This window comes from Magallana gigas, chromosome 7 (assembly GCF_963853765.1).
Source record: "Magallana gigas chromosome 7, xbMagGiga1.1, whole genome shotgun sequence".
Lineage (NCBI taxonomy): Eukaryota > Metazoa > Mollusca > Bivalvia > Ostreida > Ostreidae > Magallana > Magallana gigas.
In genome coordinates this window covers 42660922-42679105 of record NC_088859.1, presented here as the reverse complement: position 1 = coordinate 42679105, position 18184 = coordinate 42660922, and the positions used below count along the sequence as shown (strand labels likewise).

The 18184-nt window shown below is 32.8% G+C and overlaps 1 protein-coding gene across 9 annotated transcripts in view; it reads right to left on the bottom strand.

Annotated features, from left to right (window-relative positions):
* LOC105332878 (inactive tyrosine-protein kinase transmembrane receptor ROR1) overlaps positions 1-18184 on the bottom strand; it is an 81431-nt gene that overhangs the window by 4842 nt on the left and 58405 nt on the right. For 6 of the 9 annotated variants that reach the window (XM_034459013.2, XM_034459015.2, XM_034459016.2 and 3 more), the window contains 11 exons: positions 14173-14192; positions 8375-8558; positions 7691-7797; positions 5990-6062; positions 5062-5097; positions 3467-3615; positions 2901-3110; positions 2551-2649; positions 2076-2126; positions 1523-1642; positions 1023-1127 (listed from right to left, as the gene is read on the bottom strand). In XM_034459013.2, coding sequence (XP_034314904.2) covers positions 1023-1127; positions 1523-1642; positions 2076-2126; positions 2551-2649; positions 2901-3110; positions 3467-3615; positions 5062-5097; positions 5990-6062; positions 7691-7797; positions 8375-8558; positions 14173-14192 — 1154 coding nt within the window. The remainder of the gene's footprint in view (positions 1-1022; positions 1128-1522; positions 1643-2075; positions 2127-2550; positions 2650-2900; positions 3111-3466; positions 3616-5061; positions 5098-5989; positions 6063-7690; positions 7798-8374; positions 8559-14172; positions 14193-18184) is intronic. The other 3 variants (XM_066065506.1, XM_066065507.1, XM_066065510.1) reach the window with 3 other exon arrangements.

Below are 18184 nucleotides of genomic sequence, written 5' to 3'. Positions count from 1 at the left end.
TTGTCAGAGATTTACAGTGTCAGCCGAGCATTTAGTTGAACAAGACTACAGTTCAATATTGCTTGGATCCATACAATTTTCGAGAAATATTTCTATTACTGATACATAGTTTGATTGAATTAATTTTATCTTTAAATATTATTTAACATGATTCATATGGGGGGGTTCTCAACATCTTTGTCGAAAAAGTCCAAAAATTCATATTATAAAAAAGTGTGTAATTCAAATACAAATTAGAAACTACATGTACTTGTCATGCAAAATAACATATCATTGGTTTTAAAATAAATAAACATCGACAAAATCAACTCCCGTCAGTTCTTCATTACTTTGATTTTAAATTGTTGTTTATATTTCATGTGAAACTTTAACATACCCATGAGAATAAGGGCATCCTGTATCGCCAGTGGTTGGCTGATGTTAAGCTGCACAATGTTTCTGATTGGTCGGCATATTTTGCATCATTTTGGTGTATTTAATGATGTGTTTAATAGTAAAACGAGAGTTGAAGAGCTGGTTTTTTAAGAGTACACCACAGTCGCAGGTGTGCGTTATTTATTGGGTTAATTGTATAATATATGGAACCAGTAATATTATTAACACTCAAAAGATTGAGTGTTTATAATATTACTGGTTTAATTTGTAACAGTTGGAATTATATTATTTTTGGTTATTTAAACCAGTTTGGAAATATTCTTTGAAAACTTTATTAGGTCTAAGTTGGATAGACTTGCACATTAGTTTGAATGTATTTGGATAGTATTCCAATTATAGTCTATAGTTAGTTTGTGAATTACCAGAGATTTTGTGAATTGAACAGTATTGTTTGTTTCTGTTTTCGGAGTAATGAATTTATAGAAACTTTCAACGATGCTTGTATATTTAAAGTAGAGCAGATAGTCCATTTTGCGCAACCGTACATTACAGAAAGAATTCCTGTGTTTATAAAATGTATTTATTGGTAAAATAATGATGAGTTAGATTGGTCATTTGATCTTTACCAGTGTTCCTGGGATACTTACTGCACTGAGGGATGTTACAGCTTTCATTCTGTCTGTAATGGTAGTCCGTGTAGCACCAAGGACCCCCTGGGTCACCATTGGGATTTCTACACAGGTTGTGGTTACCTGTAATTACAATTTACTTTATCAAGTCTGCTGTTAGTATTCAATATGAAATACTGATATTTTTCTTCACTTAACATTTCAACAAGCACACTCCTCAATATTTGGAAAAAATAACATTAAATATTAAATTCTAACAAGTTCTTAACATGATGTGGAAATTCTCAGCAAATGTCAAGCATGAATGCTACAAAAGTCATTATTGTGACACCATAGAAATATTGAAAAAAAAAAATTCCATACATGTGCACTTTTTCTACATGTTCTAAGGGGGGTCCTTATTACATGTATGGACAATGAAACTTTTTATGACAAATAATGATCTATGTCCATAATTATACTGGTAATGATAATAAGAACAAAGTGATGTATAAGAAGTGATACACAGTTTGACTGACCAAGAGAATGGTGGTCTTTGAATTTGTGGTTGTTCTGCCAGTTTACACAGTTTTTGCCTGTTACTGTTCGATGGTGTGTTCCTCGATAATTCTCTCCCCTCCCAGTGTAACAATTAAGTTCTACAACATACACATATATATTACATACAAATTAATCTATAAAAAAACAAGTTATCTTTGTAAGTACTGTAAAAACAGTTTTCTTATTAAGAAAATACATGTACATGTAGTTACCTTTTTTTTTTCTTTTTTTTTTACACATTTTTCTCTTTTTGAATGAAAAACACTGATTATTTTTCATATGTAAAATATTGATTTAAGCTTTTCTTAAAAAAAACAACAACCACAAAACTCTTAAAACACTTCAGTATGAAGTCAGTATATTTACATAATATACCAATAAAGAACATGCCATGTACATGCCAAGCAGAAAAATCTTACTTATCCTCTTTTGTTATCTTTTTAAAGGGAGGGTGGTTTTCATTTCTTCAGCAAAGTATATCATAAAGTTTGAAAAATAGATAATGTCTTGAACCAGGTAAAACCAACTCACCTGGGATATCATAACCTCCGCTCTTGGATCCTTTGTTTTGTCCGTACCACACTGTTAATTGACAACAAGTTTATAAGCATTGACAGTTAGAGAGCAACACAGTACACAGTCTACAGGTGATCTCATTACAGTAGATTAAGACAGAGAGATTTCATAAGACATTAGACAAAAACACATTTTCAAATCTCTATGGATGCATGGCTAAATCACACACAGAGGAGAAAGGTATGAGGTGCCACTAACATAGACTGATTTTTCTGAACTTTGTGTTCTTGCATGTGCATTGCAACAGCAACAAATATTTCTGATATTTGGTATCTTGATAAAGCTTTGTACATGTGTATCATATCAAATGCAAATTACAGGAGACAAAAAACCTCATGCGCACAAGACAGTACAGAGGAAGGGTAATGGTCAGCTCTCAGCCTATAGCCACCTGACGTCGCTCGACCTCATCACCATCATCAGTACCCACCTGATTTAGTAAGGGTGGGTACCCCTACTTTCACACAGTTATTTCCCTCTACAGTCCCAACAGGTGGCAGGTCTTTACACACAGGTAGGAACCTTTTACCTGAATAAATGAACCATGAAGAGATTAAGCAATGAACAGACTTCAGCCAAAAACAATATCACTATGATTACAATTAGGCTTATGATTCATCACAATTGATAATCATTTAGCTTTTAAAATGTAAAATGCAACTAAAATACTGATGGATGTAAAACAGGTAAGAAGAACTGAGGACAGATTTTCCCCCATTGAGATGAACAGCAGATAATCAGATCGCTGTGTATTCATTTCAATTAATAGAAAGTCTGTACCAATATCAGGGTGATTCATGCCTAGTTTGTACTCCTTTTCACAGATGTGATTTTCCAGCTCCTCGCACTCATCACGACACACTTGTCGGGGGCGTGGCTCGTCTGAAGACATGTCACACAGGGGAAAGGTGAAATAGCACAGGAAAGGTATGGCGTACTGGTGACATGTGGTCGACATCTCACTGGAGGAGGCAATGATGGTAAAACCACCTACAAAATTTGCACATAGTATATCAGTATATACCAAACCAGAGGATGTAACCATGGTTGGAACGGATCATGTTGATTAATTTCATCCCTGTCAGTTTCTATTTAGCTATGAATCAAAATCAGTTTTCTTAAAAAATAAAGAAAATACTTGGTAAATGTAAATACATACTAGTAATTTGTGAAATAATTCAAATATACATATCTAGAAATCTACCTTGGTTATCCCTTTTTTTCAAACTGCCAAAAAGTTCCGAGTTTTTATCATGACACTATCGCTATTGACAATGACAGATTCATCTTGTCAATAATTGATTTAAAATTGCATTAGATACACAATCTATGCCATGTTTCCTTACTGATAAAATTGTTTTCTTTGACCCCTTGGGAGTATTCAGATGTTACGTAGATGCTCTGATTCCCAAAGAACTTGGCACAGGTGTTTCCTCGAAATTTCTGACAAAACCCATCCCCTCTTTCCTGTGATTTTTTGTCCTCTGCCACATATCTGTCAATAAATTACTTTCAGATTTTTAATCTAAATCAAATGAACAAGAGTACATCGCTGCTGAAACAATTAATTCTATCATAAAATCTTTGCTGTAACACTATTGGAATGAGGAAATTTTTTTTACCAACTTATTGATAAAGGACATGTACTACCCCCTTTTTACCACATATGTTCTGATACCCTATTTGGCTTATACGGGTTTTTCCCTTGTATTTGATAAACTTGAAATACAAATCGAAGTCAATTTAATATATTACTATGACAACCTTTCAGAAAATTTAATTGTCAAAAATCTGGCTGATATATGGGAATAAATTTAAAAAAAGATGGAAATACTACATATATATATATATATTGCTTTATCTTTACTAAAAAAGCAAACTATAAACAATGATTACCATGTATAAGTATTTAGAGAGTTAGAAAGCCATTATTTAAGGTCACATTTGCCTTTTTATTCAACTGCACAAAGGACACACAGAAGAGAAAAAGAAAGATAAGTCCTAGTGCAAAGTTTGAAATTAAAATTTGTTACATATTCTGTGCAAAATAAAACAGAAAAAGTTTTTTGTTGATTTTTGAAATGAGAATGACATTTCCTTCTTAGTTTTGGTCAAATTAGTGTACTGATCCAGGGAGTGAATTGTAAATAAGAAATTGGTCCCAGACCATCACTAAATCACTATGAGTTAAACATAGTGGGATTCAAACTGGCAACTAAAAGCTAAGAAATTACCCTGGATCCCCTTTAGTTCTACTGAATTATACCAAAATTTATATGATAATTAAACGAAAATTGCAGAGAGATTAGAAAATAAGCACCAGTTTTGTTAGTGAAGGATACATAACTGAGTACAATGTATTATATATGTACGGTATATAGTCAGAGAGGAAAATGAAAGGAAACCACAACAGACACCCACACACAAAACAAATATTTTGTTCTCATCACCAAACAACTTGCAAGCTACATAAAAGCTGGATAAACTATAGCCTGCATCATTTAAGTTTAAAAATTGAAAAAAAACGTTTCAATTTTTTTTTATTATTTCTATTTTGCTTTATAATGCACTGAGAATGTTGCAAGTTGTTATATGAGAGAGAATGAATTTCAAAGACTTGTTCAATGAAAAAAAATCTATATATTTTCAGATTATAAATGAAGCAAGCAAGAAATGCTATAGATATATAATATACATGTACTTAAAACAACAAACATCACTGTAGTTTACAATAAAAAGGCAAATGCATGATATATAGTTCTAAAATAAAAAACTTATTTAAATGGAAAGTTATCTCCCTTTCACCACAGCTAAGAGTATGGATTTCTTAATATCTATCAAACGAATCACCAAAATGCAGATTTAATTGGTCTAAAGCTTATAGATGAAGCACAATAGGAAGTATCAGTACAACCTCCAAGCAAAATACAGCCATACTTACGTCTGGTATACATCTGGATTGTATTTCCCAGAAAAGCTTTTGAAAAAAATGAATTTCATTTTATACTTATTTTTATCTGGTGATAATATATTGTTTTACAAAGATAAAATGTTAGGGTATATAAACTTGATCTGAGCCCTAATCCATTCATGTATTTCTTCTCTCTAAATTCTGAGCATGAAAGAAGGATGGAGTGTGTGTTTGGCTACGTTTTTTTGTCACACTTCAAGCAAATAGATGCTATCAGTATCTTTGACTCACTATCTGGCAAAGGAAACCTATTCTCTGGTACACAGCAAGATCATAAACCTCAAATAGCATATATCAGAAAGTGTGAAAAAGATGAACATCAGAATACATAAAAACCATCTCATTACTGTCTGCCTTGCAATATCTGGCAAAATTTACGTTTTCTATCCACGCTTATCAAAACACCAATAACTTCATGTATCATCCGTATGGATATTTTGATAATGATGAGTGTACAGACGAGATAAGAAATATGATTGATACTGGTCAATTTTTAAATCTTAAATTCTGCCTCCTAGAAGAATGATGCAGTGTCTGAAATAGCATTTCATTATCATCACATGCCAAAGGAGATTCATTTTTATATTCCACCCATTCATGATAAATTTGTATCTTTTACTCCCCCTCCTAATTTCGTATCTTCTATCAACAGAATCACAGATGGACCCTGTAAACGAGTCTGGTTCTCTGCCCAAATTTCCTTCATCTATTCAGTTTGATTTTGTATGATATATCTGTTGCATGTAGCATTTCATAAAAAATCTAGAACCCAAAATTATAAGTTCAACAAATTGTAATCAGTTTGAAAAAAAAGAAGCAAAAATGCATTTTGAACTACTGATACTGGAATTTATTAAAGGAATTTGTAGCAGAGAACCAGTTTCAAATGTATACATACGTGTCGGTGTCGTCATGGATGTCTGGTTGATGATGATTTTTGCCGCTGTCATGTTTGGTTTTGGGGGGATACTCTGTTGAAAATATTATCAAAATGATGCAAAATTGGCTCTTAAATATTGTAGATATTCAGAAATCTTCAAATTATTAAGATCTCATATGATAGTACGTTACAAAGATTTACAATTTTGAAATGGAATCCAAAGTACCCTCTTTGAGAGAAAGAAGGAATAGTAGGAAGAGACAAAAGGAAATGAGGAACTGTCTGAATTACATAATTGTCACACAATATACCGTATTTTCCCGACGACTCGTCGATGCGGACGACTCGTCGAATTGCCCATTTTTAGCCAAAATTTTAACAAAATCCTACGATACGTCGATCTCAGACCATACGTCGATCTTATCACTTCAAAATGGCCTATAAAACTGCAGTAACATTATTAGTGTATGATGCCATGATGTCACCGATATTGCTACCAATTATTATTAATGATTAACATTTAAACAATTACGCTTTATAAGTATGCATCAAATTTTCAAATACCGGCAACTTCTACAAAGTCGCTTGCATTTTAAACAATTCCCGATATCGCGTGTTATGCAAAACTAAACTTACTTTGTCAGAAATATTTTATTCCCAAGCATTAAAATAAGTATCCACTCTGACTATCGCCAGTGTATTCGTCATTACGTAACCAGCCACATGTTGATTCGGCGCGTGGTCAATGTTTGTTTAACAATTTCCGGTGTCATAGGCATGCACCTGTGTCTTGTCGGACTTCAAAGGGGGGTCTCAAGTGCAGAAAGCTTAGCAATTACTATGATTTGATGAAACTTGTTTACTTTGTATCCAGTAATGCAGTTACACGCTATTGTTTTACATAGACACTGTTAGAAATAGATCGATCATTTGTACGACTTGATAATGACGATATACGACATACATACGTTTCCTAAAAAAATTATCTAACAATAATCAAAGAATTGGACAATAATTAATCAATGAACTATAATCACTCTTATAACGGTACTCTTTATATACACAGGGAGTGAAATTGCCGTAAAGATCTCAGCCTTAGGGCAAGATTATTAACACAACCGGTGTCAGCCTATTGTATAAACAGTAGTATTGATAATTGCCGATTACGTATTTTAAGACTGAATTTGACCATTAAATATTTCTGATTTATACTTTCCACTAACAACTCTTTACAAATAAAATAATTAAATTTTAAGTTTTTTTAAATTAAAAAACATCCCCCAGACCTACTGCAATATTTTCTTCCATTCAAACTTGGTTTCAATTTTACTGCGCAATGTTATCTTCCTACTAGTGATACATAGAACCATGTGACGATGTGTTTATAAAAACGGAACGGTAAAACTTTTAATTGATTAAAGACAATGTAACATTTTTTAATAACTGTTGTTATTATTATGTATTTAGTGTTGACAGATGAGTGAAAATGATATAATAATTAAAGATAAACAGTGAATTGAACAACGTAATTTTCAATCACACAGCCAACTCAAGATGATTAAAACCAAGATTTTAAATGCTATTTTTAAAAAATTTCTGACATCGAGCCTACGACAAGTCGAACAAGACGATAAGTCGGGTGTTCTGCTTCAGAGGAAAAAAATACTGACTAATCGTCGGAAAAATACGGTAAGCACTAGAGAAATGTGGAATTTGTACCATTCTTGATCAGTAGATAACCGGTGGTGTTGACTTCGCCTGCGTTGTTTGAAGCCTTACACATGTACCAGCCACTGTCAAACACATCAGCATTCTGTATTTTCAACCTGCAAAAAGTAAAGCTTTCTTAAAATGGTGATTCTCTCTGTATATCTATGTGTATTATATCACTTTCTTCTCCGAGGTTTTTATTTAGGAATAATTTTCTAGCTCTGATATCTGATGTCTATAAAGTAGCGCTGTTAAGATGTATTTTATGGTCACACACATCTGTTTTGCAGAAAAACACAGGACTATGAAACCCGTCTGATGCAACATGCAGATGTACTGGCCCACTAAATCTCTCAATGAAAATTCTCAAGATGTGAGAACAGTTGTAATAAAGAACAAAATGTTTTTTTTCTTGTAATTCTTGTAATTGAACTTGAGTTTGAAAATGCTTATTTTTTTTAATTTTTTTTTTTACCAATGTAGAGCCAAATTTAAGATAACAAACATTCTTCACTTTTTTCTGTTTAAATGCATTCTTCACTTCTTGATAGTTGGATTGCATTTTTATTATGCAGATGAATTTTCCATTAACTGCATATTTTCAATATTGTATTAGTACTTTGTTCCGTCGGCAAATTACCCTAGTAATTCTTGAAAACTTCTGCCAAGCAAATATCAAGGGGGACAACTCACCTTGCTCCCCAGGGAGTAAGTTTGCTGTTGATTCTATCTTCATTTTCTCGGATTGGAACATCGTCTTTGTACCATTTGTAACGTGGTAGTGGATTTCCAGAAATTTCACAACGAATACGGATATTTTCGCTTTTGTACTTGGTGATATTTTTCATAGCAAAGTCCAAATTCAACTTGGCTTTTCCTAAAACAAAAAAATTATTATTTCAACATGCAAAATTATATAAACAAGTAAAACTAAAGAAACCTAATGATGATTTCGTTAATTTTTTAATCGAAATACAAATTTAGCAGTTTTAGAAGCTACGCCAAAACATCATAGAATGTAACTTTATATTGCTTCAAATAACAGAATGATATTTTCTGTTCAGAGTAATGTTTAATGGCAACTACACCGGATTTCCTTTGATATTCATTTCTAAAAACACTCACAATTATTTAAATTTTGAGTATTATCTTTTTCAGAATTCTCAAATCTAACAAAAACAAGCCAAATTCTTCAAAGGGTATCTGTACAGGTCAAATACGTGCGGATCAAGTAGTAAAAAAAGCGATTAAATATCTGTATTTCATTTGTATATATCTATATTTTAGCTTTGAAATGGAGATAATTGTTATCCTTCCCTGCTTATTACATGAGCAAGGTCCTCACTCATTAAGAATCATCATAAAAAAGGTCTTAAAATTATACACAATGTCCACTAAGGATTCCGTGGGAAAGGTTATACATGCATTGGAATCAAACTTCAGAAGCTTCACAATCGTGATAGAAAGGTCAAAGAACAACAAACAATGAGCATCAGGCCAACAGAGCTCACCTCAGGACTCGTTAACTATCCTGTTGATTTTTATTTACTTTTGGAATCCCTAAATTTCATGTGAAATTCAGTTAAAGCCAAAGCAAAATGTTTTTAGGCTATTTACAATTTTTTTGGGGAAATCTTAGAAAGAATGAACATTAATATACAACTGACTTCTCCTTTGTAGGTGAGCAAAAATGGACTTATGTAAGGAAATATGCAAAATGTGCTGAATTTTTTGGTGTAACAATCCATATATTGCGCAGTTCTCCAGAAGGTCAATTATTTTAAGTGACATGTTTTGCACTATGCTCAGATTAAGAGTCCAGCTTTATGCTATTTCAAGCTAGCTTAAGACAATTGATTTTCCCCATTCGTATCTTAAGCATCAAGAATGACCCTGATTGTGTCTGGCAGCTGAATCCACAATTACTTAATGAGCAATGAATACACAGACTACGCAGCAGAAGAAAAAAGGCATACTGATACACATCCTGTCAACAAAATATACATTATGCATAAAAGAATCTACTTTTTTTTCTTTATGTATTATATGTATTACTCCATGACAAGGAATTTTGCCCAGCATGGGTGCAGAATTATGAAACACCACTTGGTGAGTCTCAAGAGTACTAAACTGATGTAAAAATAGCAATAACATCAGTAAAACTAAATTTTATACCAAAAAGACGACCTAACATTTCCAATGATACTGTATTTTGTGGACCGGGCCATATTGAAGTAAAATGTAATCACACTCAGCAGTGGGAATTTATTTATGGCATAAAATAACTACAGTTCCTGGCAACTCTTTGGACATAACTCATGTCCAAATCCAAATAAATGTGACTGCAGTGACAGGCAGATTGGGTCCCAAACAATAATACCACATTAAATCAGGCCAGGTTTATCACAGTTGACTTTGGGTGGGTTTCCGAAATGAGTTACACAACATCAGATTCTTATTCTATATTGAAATATAAATTAGGTTTGACACTCATCAAGTCTCATGCTAGTTAAAGATTTATCAAGAGGCATTAGGATACCCATCTGGTGCATTTCAAATAGGACAAAAAAACGGAACAAGCCCACACTGAGGCTACTTCAGTGTTATGATTCTTCAATTCTTATATAAATCATTCAGGGAATGTACCTGTATCTTTGCTGCAAGACTTGCCAAAATCCCCATAAGAACCATTAATCATTATATGAGAAGAAGAAAAAATATATTTCATGGATTATATAATGATTCTTCAAGTATTACTTGTTAGCAAGACATGCTCAATTTCTTTGTTCAAAAATTACTCTGAGTTTATGCAGGTTTAATGCACACATATACATCTTCCTTTTCCTTGATTATTTCATCCATCATGTGACCTAATATTTAACAGGTTATTTCTTTTTTGCAATCTTTCATGTAAGATGGCCTATAAATTTTAGGGCTGCCAAATGTACAATCAATGATGATCTGTTTATTTTCAGTGCAAGGAAAGTTAATAAACACTCAATTTGGATTTTATTATGCTCTGGCACTTTATTTAAAAGCTTTCTTGACTCAGGGTTAGAATTTTCCACACATTATTTACACTACAACAAACAATCTTTTGACAGGTCAAGAGAATGGTTGTTAAAAGGAGAGAGTAGATAGGATGCAGATGAACAATTGGTTGTTTGAACTACAAATTTATCATTCTGCTGAAAAAAAGAAGCAGGGTTCAAGTTTGGTACTTCCAGAGGAAGTACTGATCTGCACAAGTAAAGATAAACCATGTTGGCACTATATTACAGAGTCTGCAGAACAATGGGTAGATTTGTTTCCAAACTGGTAGCTTCCAAGAACCTCAAATTGTTGAAATTTGTGAAATTACTAAAAAAATATACACTAGATAAAACTGCAGAAGATTTTTAAAATCATGGAATTCTAAAGCCTAAAATCATCAACCATCTTTGGTTCATTCTTTACTTTCATCTTCATTATTTCTCTCCAAGACAAAAAACCAATATTCTATAACTTTATTGATTTCAGAGTTAGTCATGAAATTCAGTCTTGAACGCCTTAATCATGAGCTGGTTTTTTTTATCTCTACTTCTCAAGACAAAACCCTGACCTATTGGGCGACAAAATAGTTTTAATACAGCAATTGCAACAACCCTGTTTGTCACAGAGGCGAACCTTTTTTTGCTATTATTTCTAAACCCCAGTGGCTGTGGTAAGCTGTAAGGTCACCTGGGAATTTTTCCTATAGTTAAACATGTCAAAACTAATTGTCTCAACACCTGAGAACTACAATTTTCAGCCACTTATCACACATTTCACTCAGAGGCTGCCAGACAACTAAAATAATTCCATTATTTCCTCTCCCAGTTTGTACCATTTTTTTGGGCAACATTAAAACCCTGATCCTATCTGTCCGGTGACTTCTAATTACTTCATTCTAAAACTGCAAACTTAAAACCCTTTAACTTGCTTACAAATATATGTTTAATGACATGTAATGTCAATGCTGTTTGGGAACAATTTTTTATTCCACAAGAAAAATAATTTACTTTGAACTGGATTAGATTATTCTATGCTCCTTGTGCTTAATAAAAGGTCATATAATAGATGGTTCTTTTAAAAGTAAAAAAGAGAGACTTGGTCCATAAAAAGGGTAATGGATGCATTATAAAAATCAATGTCATCACCACTGTACTTCGCCCTTTGGCATTGTAAACTGTAAATGTACCCTGGTATATTTTCTTTTCAACACCTAACTGGTGCAATAGGAAGGGAGGCCTGAAATATTCTCTATATGAAAAACTTGAAACCATCCAAAAATTTCTCTGCTAAAACTCAAGAAAGAATGAACACCTGCATAAAGAATCAAATTCTGGCAAATTGAAAACACCAAGTTAGATGACAAGTGGTGCATGTGCCAACCCTGTGTTTGAATTGTCAACACTTTGTCTTTGTGGACATGGACAAACAATACTATGATATTCTGTGACTTTGCATAAGTTTAGTTTGTGCATTCTCAAAAGGTAATCATCGTCAACCAGAGTTACCCTCGAAACAAGATCCCCCACTGTTAGTTTTACATGATCAAATGTGCTGGAAATGTTGGTCCATCAAATATTTATTCAATTGCTTGCAAAATCTAATATTACATTAACTGTGAATTGAATGTTTAGATGAAGTAATTGTTTGAATTATCTTGGTAAAATCAGAGCTTTAGTTTAAGATTTCTATATTTTCTTTAGTGCAACTCATGAAATGAAGAATACACCAGAAAACCAAGTGAATGGGTTTACCAATGTTAAGTTAAATAAACTTTAATTAACCAATAAAAATATCTCTGTCCAAATTCACTGAAAAGGGAAGATGAAATAATAAAAAAAATTAATTTTCTATTCATTAATAAAAATTGATGCAACGAATATAAAAGTGTTCGTTTTATTCACCAATTTCTGGAGATGAGGTATGCTCATAGAATGATTACCGATTGAAGAAATCTTAGTTTTGTTTTAGATTCAATAGATATTCTGAGATTGTTTCTTTCCTAACCAGACAACATGAAGGGCATGAATATTTTATGTCTGCTAGCCAGTTTTTGTGTTAGGGATAATTAACAAGGGATTAATTTAGATGTAATTCAATATGAATTTCATCTAATCTCATAGTAAGACAAGCTATCTATTCACACATCCAGCAAGTCTGAAGCAATTGAGTATTGATTCCTTTAGTTTTTAATAAGGAGATTTTTTGAAAGGGGGGGGGGGAAACAAATTCAAATGAACTTGATGCAGAGAAAATTAGAGAGAGGTTTGAGAAGAAACAGAATGACATAGTATGTAATTTTGAAAAGAATTGGGCATAATGAAAAAAAGTTGAAGTATGCTGACGGTCTGGTATTTCTCTTCCCATACACTCAAAGATGGCATCAAAATAAAGAAAAAGTAACTTATTTGCTGGAACTGCATGGTAACCTCAAACAAAATATTTAAAAAAATGAAATGAAATTCATATTTGCAATTTATTTTTCACCCTTTCCTTATTATGCGAAAAAAATATTTAGATGTTATTTTAGCGGTGCTGCTCAAGATAACATCTGAATCAATCCTATGACTCGATCTGTAATGAACCAATTACTATAATGCAATTGCAATTTTTCAAACAAAGCATCACTTGACAGGAAATGCATCCTTTTCCACTACTGTACTTCCAGAGACAATATTTTAACAGGATTTATGACCACAAATCATTATCATTGCTAAAATCCATCTGCAACATGACACGCTGGATATCCCTTTCTGGTCCAAGAGACATCGCCTGGGTGGTGCTTTATAGCCGATTTGTGGCCCCCGTTACACAACGTGTCCAAATCTGCTGGGACTCAATAACTCATCCATGCATTATTTTTGGGAAGATGCTATCCGAATTTGTGCCTTTGTTATTAGAAAAATATCGCGAATTATCCAATAAAAAGTGTTCCGATCATCATTATGATTATGTTTGGGATCTCTTTTTTATTCATAGTCCAACTCATTTCTGATGAGATTATAATTAAACCCTGGACTTTTAACAACACATCTGGGTTATAGATTTTTTTACTGGGCATTGTTCACCTTTCATCAATTCCATTTTTTTTTATGGGTATTCAATTTGCATACATAGGTCATTAAATGTACAAGTTTATGACCAATCTCTTGTATCATTGTACCATCTACTGATGAGCTACCAATTTGACAGACTAATTTTTTGTGTTCAAGATGTTTTTCATAGATACGGTACATATACCGTATATCTGGTAATTTTTGCGGTGATCTAATTTTTGCTTTTTTCGCGATGACTTTTAAATCGCAAATTATTGAATATGCAGAAATTATATTCTATATTATTTTCTATAAGAAAATTTTTAAATCACAAAAAATGACTGACGCAAATTATAAAAGCTACACATTTTCCCCATTTTCGCAAATATTGTGACTCGGAAATTCAAGTCTTTGTAACACTCTTACCTTCATGGTCCGACTGCTCTCTGTAAAGAGAAGAAAAAATTCATTAATAATTAACACAAACCAGTAAGTCAACAAAAGTTTTCAATAGTATATTCATAAACTATTTGGTTTAAAAAATATTGACTATATAAATGTTATTATATACATGTATTTCAAACATCATGCTAGCTATCAAAGACTACCAAAGAAATTCGCTCTGTAGTGGACTCATGTTTATTTTTTAGCTACCATCATGAGTAACCAACAAATAATTACCTTGAAATATTCATAGCTATAAACCCAAATACCACAGAACAGATGTAGTCATCAACTAACCATTCTTGTTAACCATTTCCAATCTATTGTGGACTTGCTCTCATGTCAGGGAAATTGGTGCTAAATTATATCATTTGTATACAATTATGTTTCCATTCAGAGGAAGTGGCCAAGGGGATTAGTTTATGTGAATGGGGCCCTGCCTTTCCTCTTGGCAGAATTTATTTTTCTCTGCCCAGTGTCCCCCCTGTGGGTATGGGAAGGGATACAGGGGATATTCAACACCCTGACTTCACAGTCAAAGGAGCTGCACAAATGAGATTGTGATGTCTGTCTGGAAAATTACTCACAATAGTTTTATTTGTACAATAGCAATACCAACAGTTGACATTGGAAAAACACATTAAAATACATATTTCTACAATAAGATGAAATTGCTTCCAGAAGTATTGCACTACTAAAGCAAGAGCTGCCCATTTCAGATATCCTATTACAATTAATCTATCTTAGCACTGCTACACATGGTGTAGTTAAAGGTTCAAACAAAACTGAGCTGTTATATAGGACAATTTATGGGTTTAAGGTTAAAATTTATTGATGCGTTCCAGGGAACTTCCAGAAGCCAAGCAGTCTTGCTAGATAATCTCCTGACTTTACCATACCATATCATTTACCTAAAGGATCTTGCCTCTCTGGGATGTATGAGGTCTTTACACCTGAGAAATAGGGGATCCATTACCGTAAACCATGTAATTAATGTCCCTCCTAGTTCTGACCAGAATGAACTTTTTAACAAATAACTTAAAAATAATGAAATTTAAGGGTGTGTTTTTATATACTTAACAAAAAAATGAATTCATTCATAACCTGAAGCATTCAACATATTATACTGTGTGAACTGGCAAAATTACTGAAAGAAGCACATCATTTTTTCAGCCAAGTTTTCAAATTATTTTTTATCTTTTTGAGATATTTATTGCAACCCTTATCAGACCACTAGACATTCATCATCAATCAAATTAGGATTTTGATCACAGGAGCTGATAAAAGGTCCAAACATTTTTTGTTGTGTTTTCAGCCCTAATTATGAAAAACAAGAATTTGTTCAATAATGACATCTCAGTTTTGGGTCAGTTTAAAACCTCAGAGTGGGATCCAGAGAATCTAGCAGCACAGCTGAGTTTGATAAATAACAGTCTGGTTTTCTGAGGTATCTTTTCATTAAAAAGAAATAATCTGAGGTAATCTAAAGCCTTGACACTTTATCTTATTAAAAGGAGCTCTGTCAATCGGCTCAGTGATATTTCACTGTGAAAATGCTCTATTTTGCACAATATCATTTTACAGAAAGTAAAAAAGAAATTCTAAAATTTTTATGGGGGATTTGCGTAATTACCTAAACTCTACCTGTCATGATAATATCAGACTCAGCAAAGCAGAACCAAGTAATTCACTTGTCAATGAATATATAGATATAAAGAGCAATTTTCATATTTTTACAAAATTCAAAATAATGACCTATCTCAATTAAAGAAAGATAATATAAAAAAATATTTATCCTGTATATCATTTGGCAGACTGATTTCTTTTCTGGCATGAAATTAAAAACAGATTTAGACATGTCAACAATTGCATTTTTGATGCACACCATTTAAGAAGCACTAAAAAAAGGGGAGGGGTTAAAAAAAATGAGCGGGAAGCTGAAGAATAACAGTTATTCTTTACTTTTGCCTTCCTCCATGGAGATAGAGTTTACTTTGACATGACATAAAACATTTATGTCCAGTTCAAGCAACAAATTTTTCAACCACATACCTTATCTTATTCCATGCTTGTCTGGAAATTAAGTCAATTTTTGATGAAGAAAAAAAACACCTTTAAAATTATTTCTTAGTGCTAGCTGGCATTTTACATTAACAGGGATGGTCTACATCTGACCATAAATTCATATCATTTTTTTTCTGAACTCATGTAAATTAATTTAATGAGACATTTTCTACTTACTAAAAATTCCTGTTTTAATAGAATGATAGTATTTTATGGGCAGAGCTTTTATTTTGGCCCCACACTGCGGTGTTTGATAAAATATACACCATCAACAATACCAAGGGTTCAGTCTTCTAACCTTCCATTGTTGTGAAAAATCCTCACAGCTGTGATTGACTTAATGAATGTTGATGTTTAACGATAACAAGAGATAACTATAAGGCCTGATTTAGGACAAAGAAGGAATCCTTCCCTCCATTATCATCCTCTTTTGATCTTGATCCTGTTAATTTGAGGAGGATGTGCCTGTCATTTTCTTGAACATTCACCTCAGCAAGAATGGTGAAAATTATAAGGAATAGTTTTGACTAACAAGGAAAGATAGATGATATGTATCATTTTTGAAAGCAGTGGCATTGATGTAGTGCAGTTGCACAACTTCTGACACAACAGCTTCATATCTTTAATGTGCAGAGCTGGAGGTGCATCGTGCACTGCTAATGAGAAAATCTTGTGAATTAGACCTAACTTCACATGGGAAAATAGTGGAGTTTTAATATGAGTATAAATTATGGTGTTCAACCTGCCAAATTTGAGGGAAATGATACAGATTTATTTGCATTTTCACGAGTTGCATTTCTAATGCTTATCTCTTTAAGGTATCTATATCACATATCTTGGATTGTTACAATTTAATTCTCACAGGACATTTTTTGGAAAATGAGGGAAGGGGGGGGGGGGATGATAAACTCTAAGATAGTACATATAATGCTCTTTCACATTATACCAATAGTTAAGTGCTTTATAGAATGTCTACAGTATTTGAAACTGCTACAAATTATTACGTTAATTATAAAATCGCTCTATTTAATACATGTATCAGTATTTTAAAGCAATATTAACTTAAGTTGACCATAGTTCTTTTTTAAATCTTCTGGGGTTTTTTTAAAAATCATTGTAAAAAAAAAACCCATAGTGGTTTGTATATGGTTTGCATGAGTGAATCTCTATTTCATGTTTTTATCCAATCAATATTACATCAGGACTTCTATATATGACAGTGACAGCCTTCACATAGACAACTTACTTTATCAATTAATACCCATACAAAACAGTCATTAACTGTGTGCCTCTTGTCATCAGTTCTCATTATATGTAGAATGTGTATTGTGTATAGCAATTCTATGTACTGTAGTCGTAGATGAATCAGTCCAGTCTATTGTATTGGAAGCAAAGGGAGAAAAGATTCAACAATTAATTGAAGCTCGCTCAGAATGGCATAACTCTTGAAGCTAGTGGTGCAAAGGACAGCTTTATCCTCCAGAATTCCATTGGATAAAAAACTCATCAGCGGGAATGGTACATTGAATGGTTTATGCACGCCATTTTCTAATCATTACGGTATATCCTAGAAAGAGTACATCAATATTTCATACGGTCTTATTGAAACCTTGTTTCCTTTTGTGCTTAAATTGCTATATCTGCCATGTCTGTTCGTCACTCAATCAAACGCAAAAAAATAATGAGGAGAAAGATTGCATGGGCAACCATACTGTTGCTCTTTTATTACATGGAGACCTAGAGACAAAATCAGGATTTCTTCTCTTGATTAAAAAAAATTCTCATAGAGCAGATTTCATATGAAACACAGCAACCAGAAAGATCAAAGGATATACTGGTAGCTTCCAATCGAAATAGTTGCTGTTGACAGAAGCCTACAAATGTCATAGCAAGTTATACTTTGAGCTTGTTTTCTTCTTAGAAGTCAATA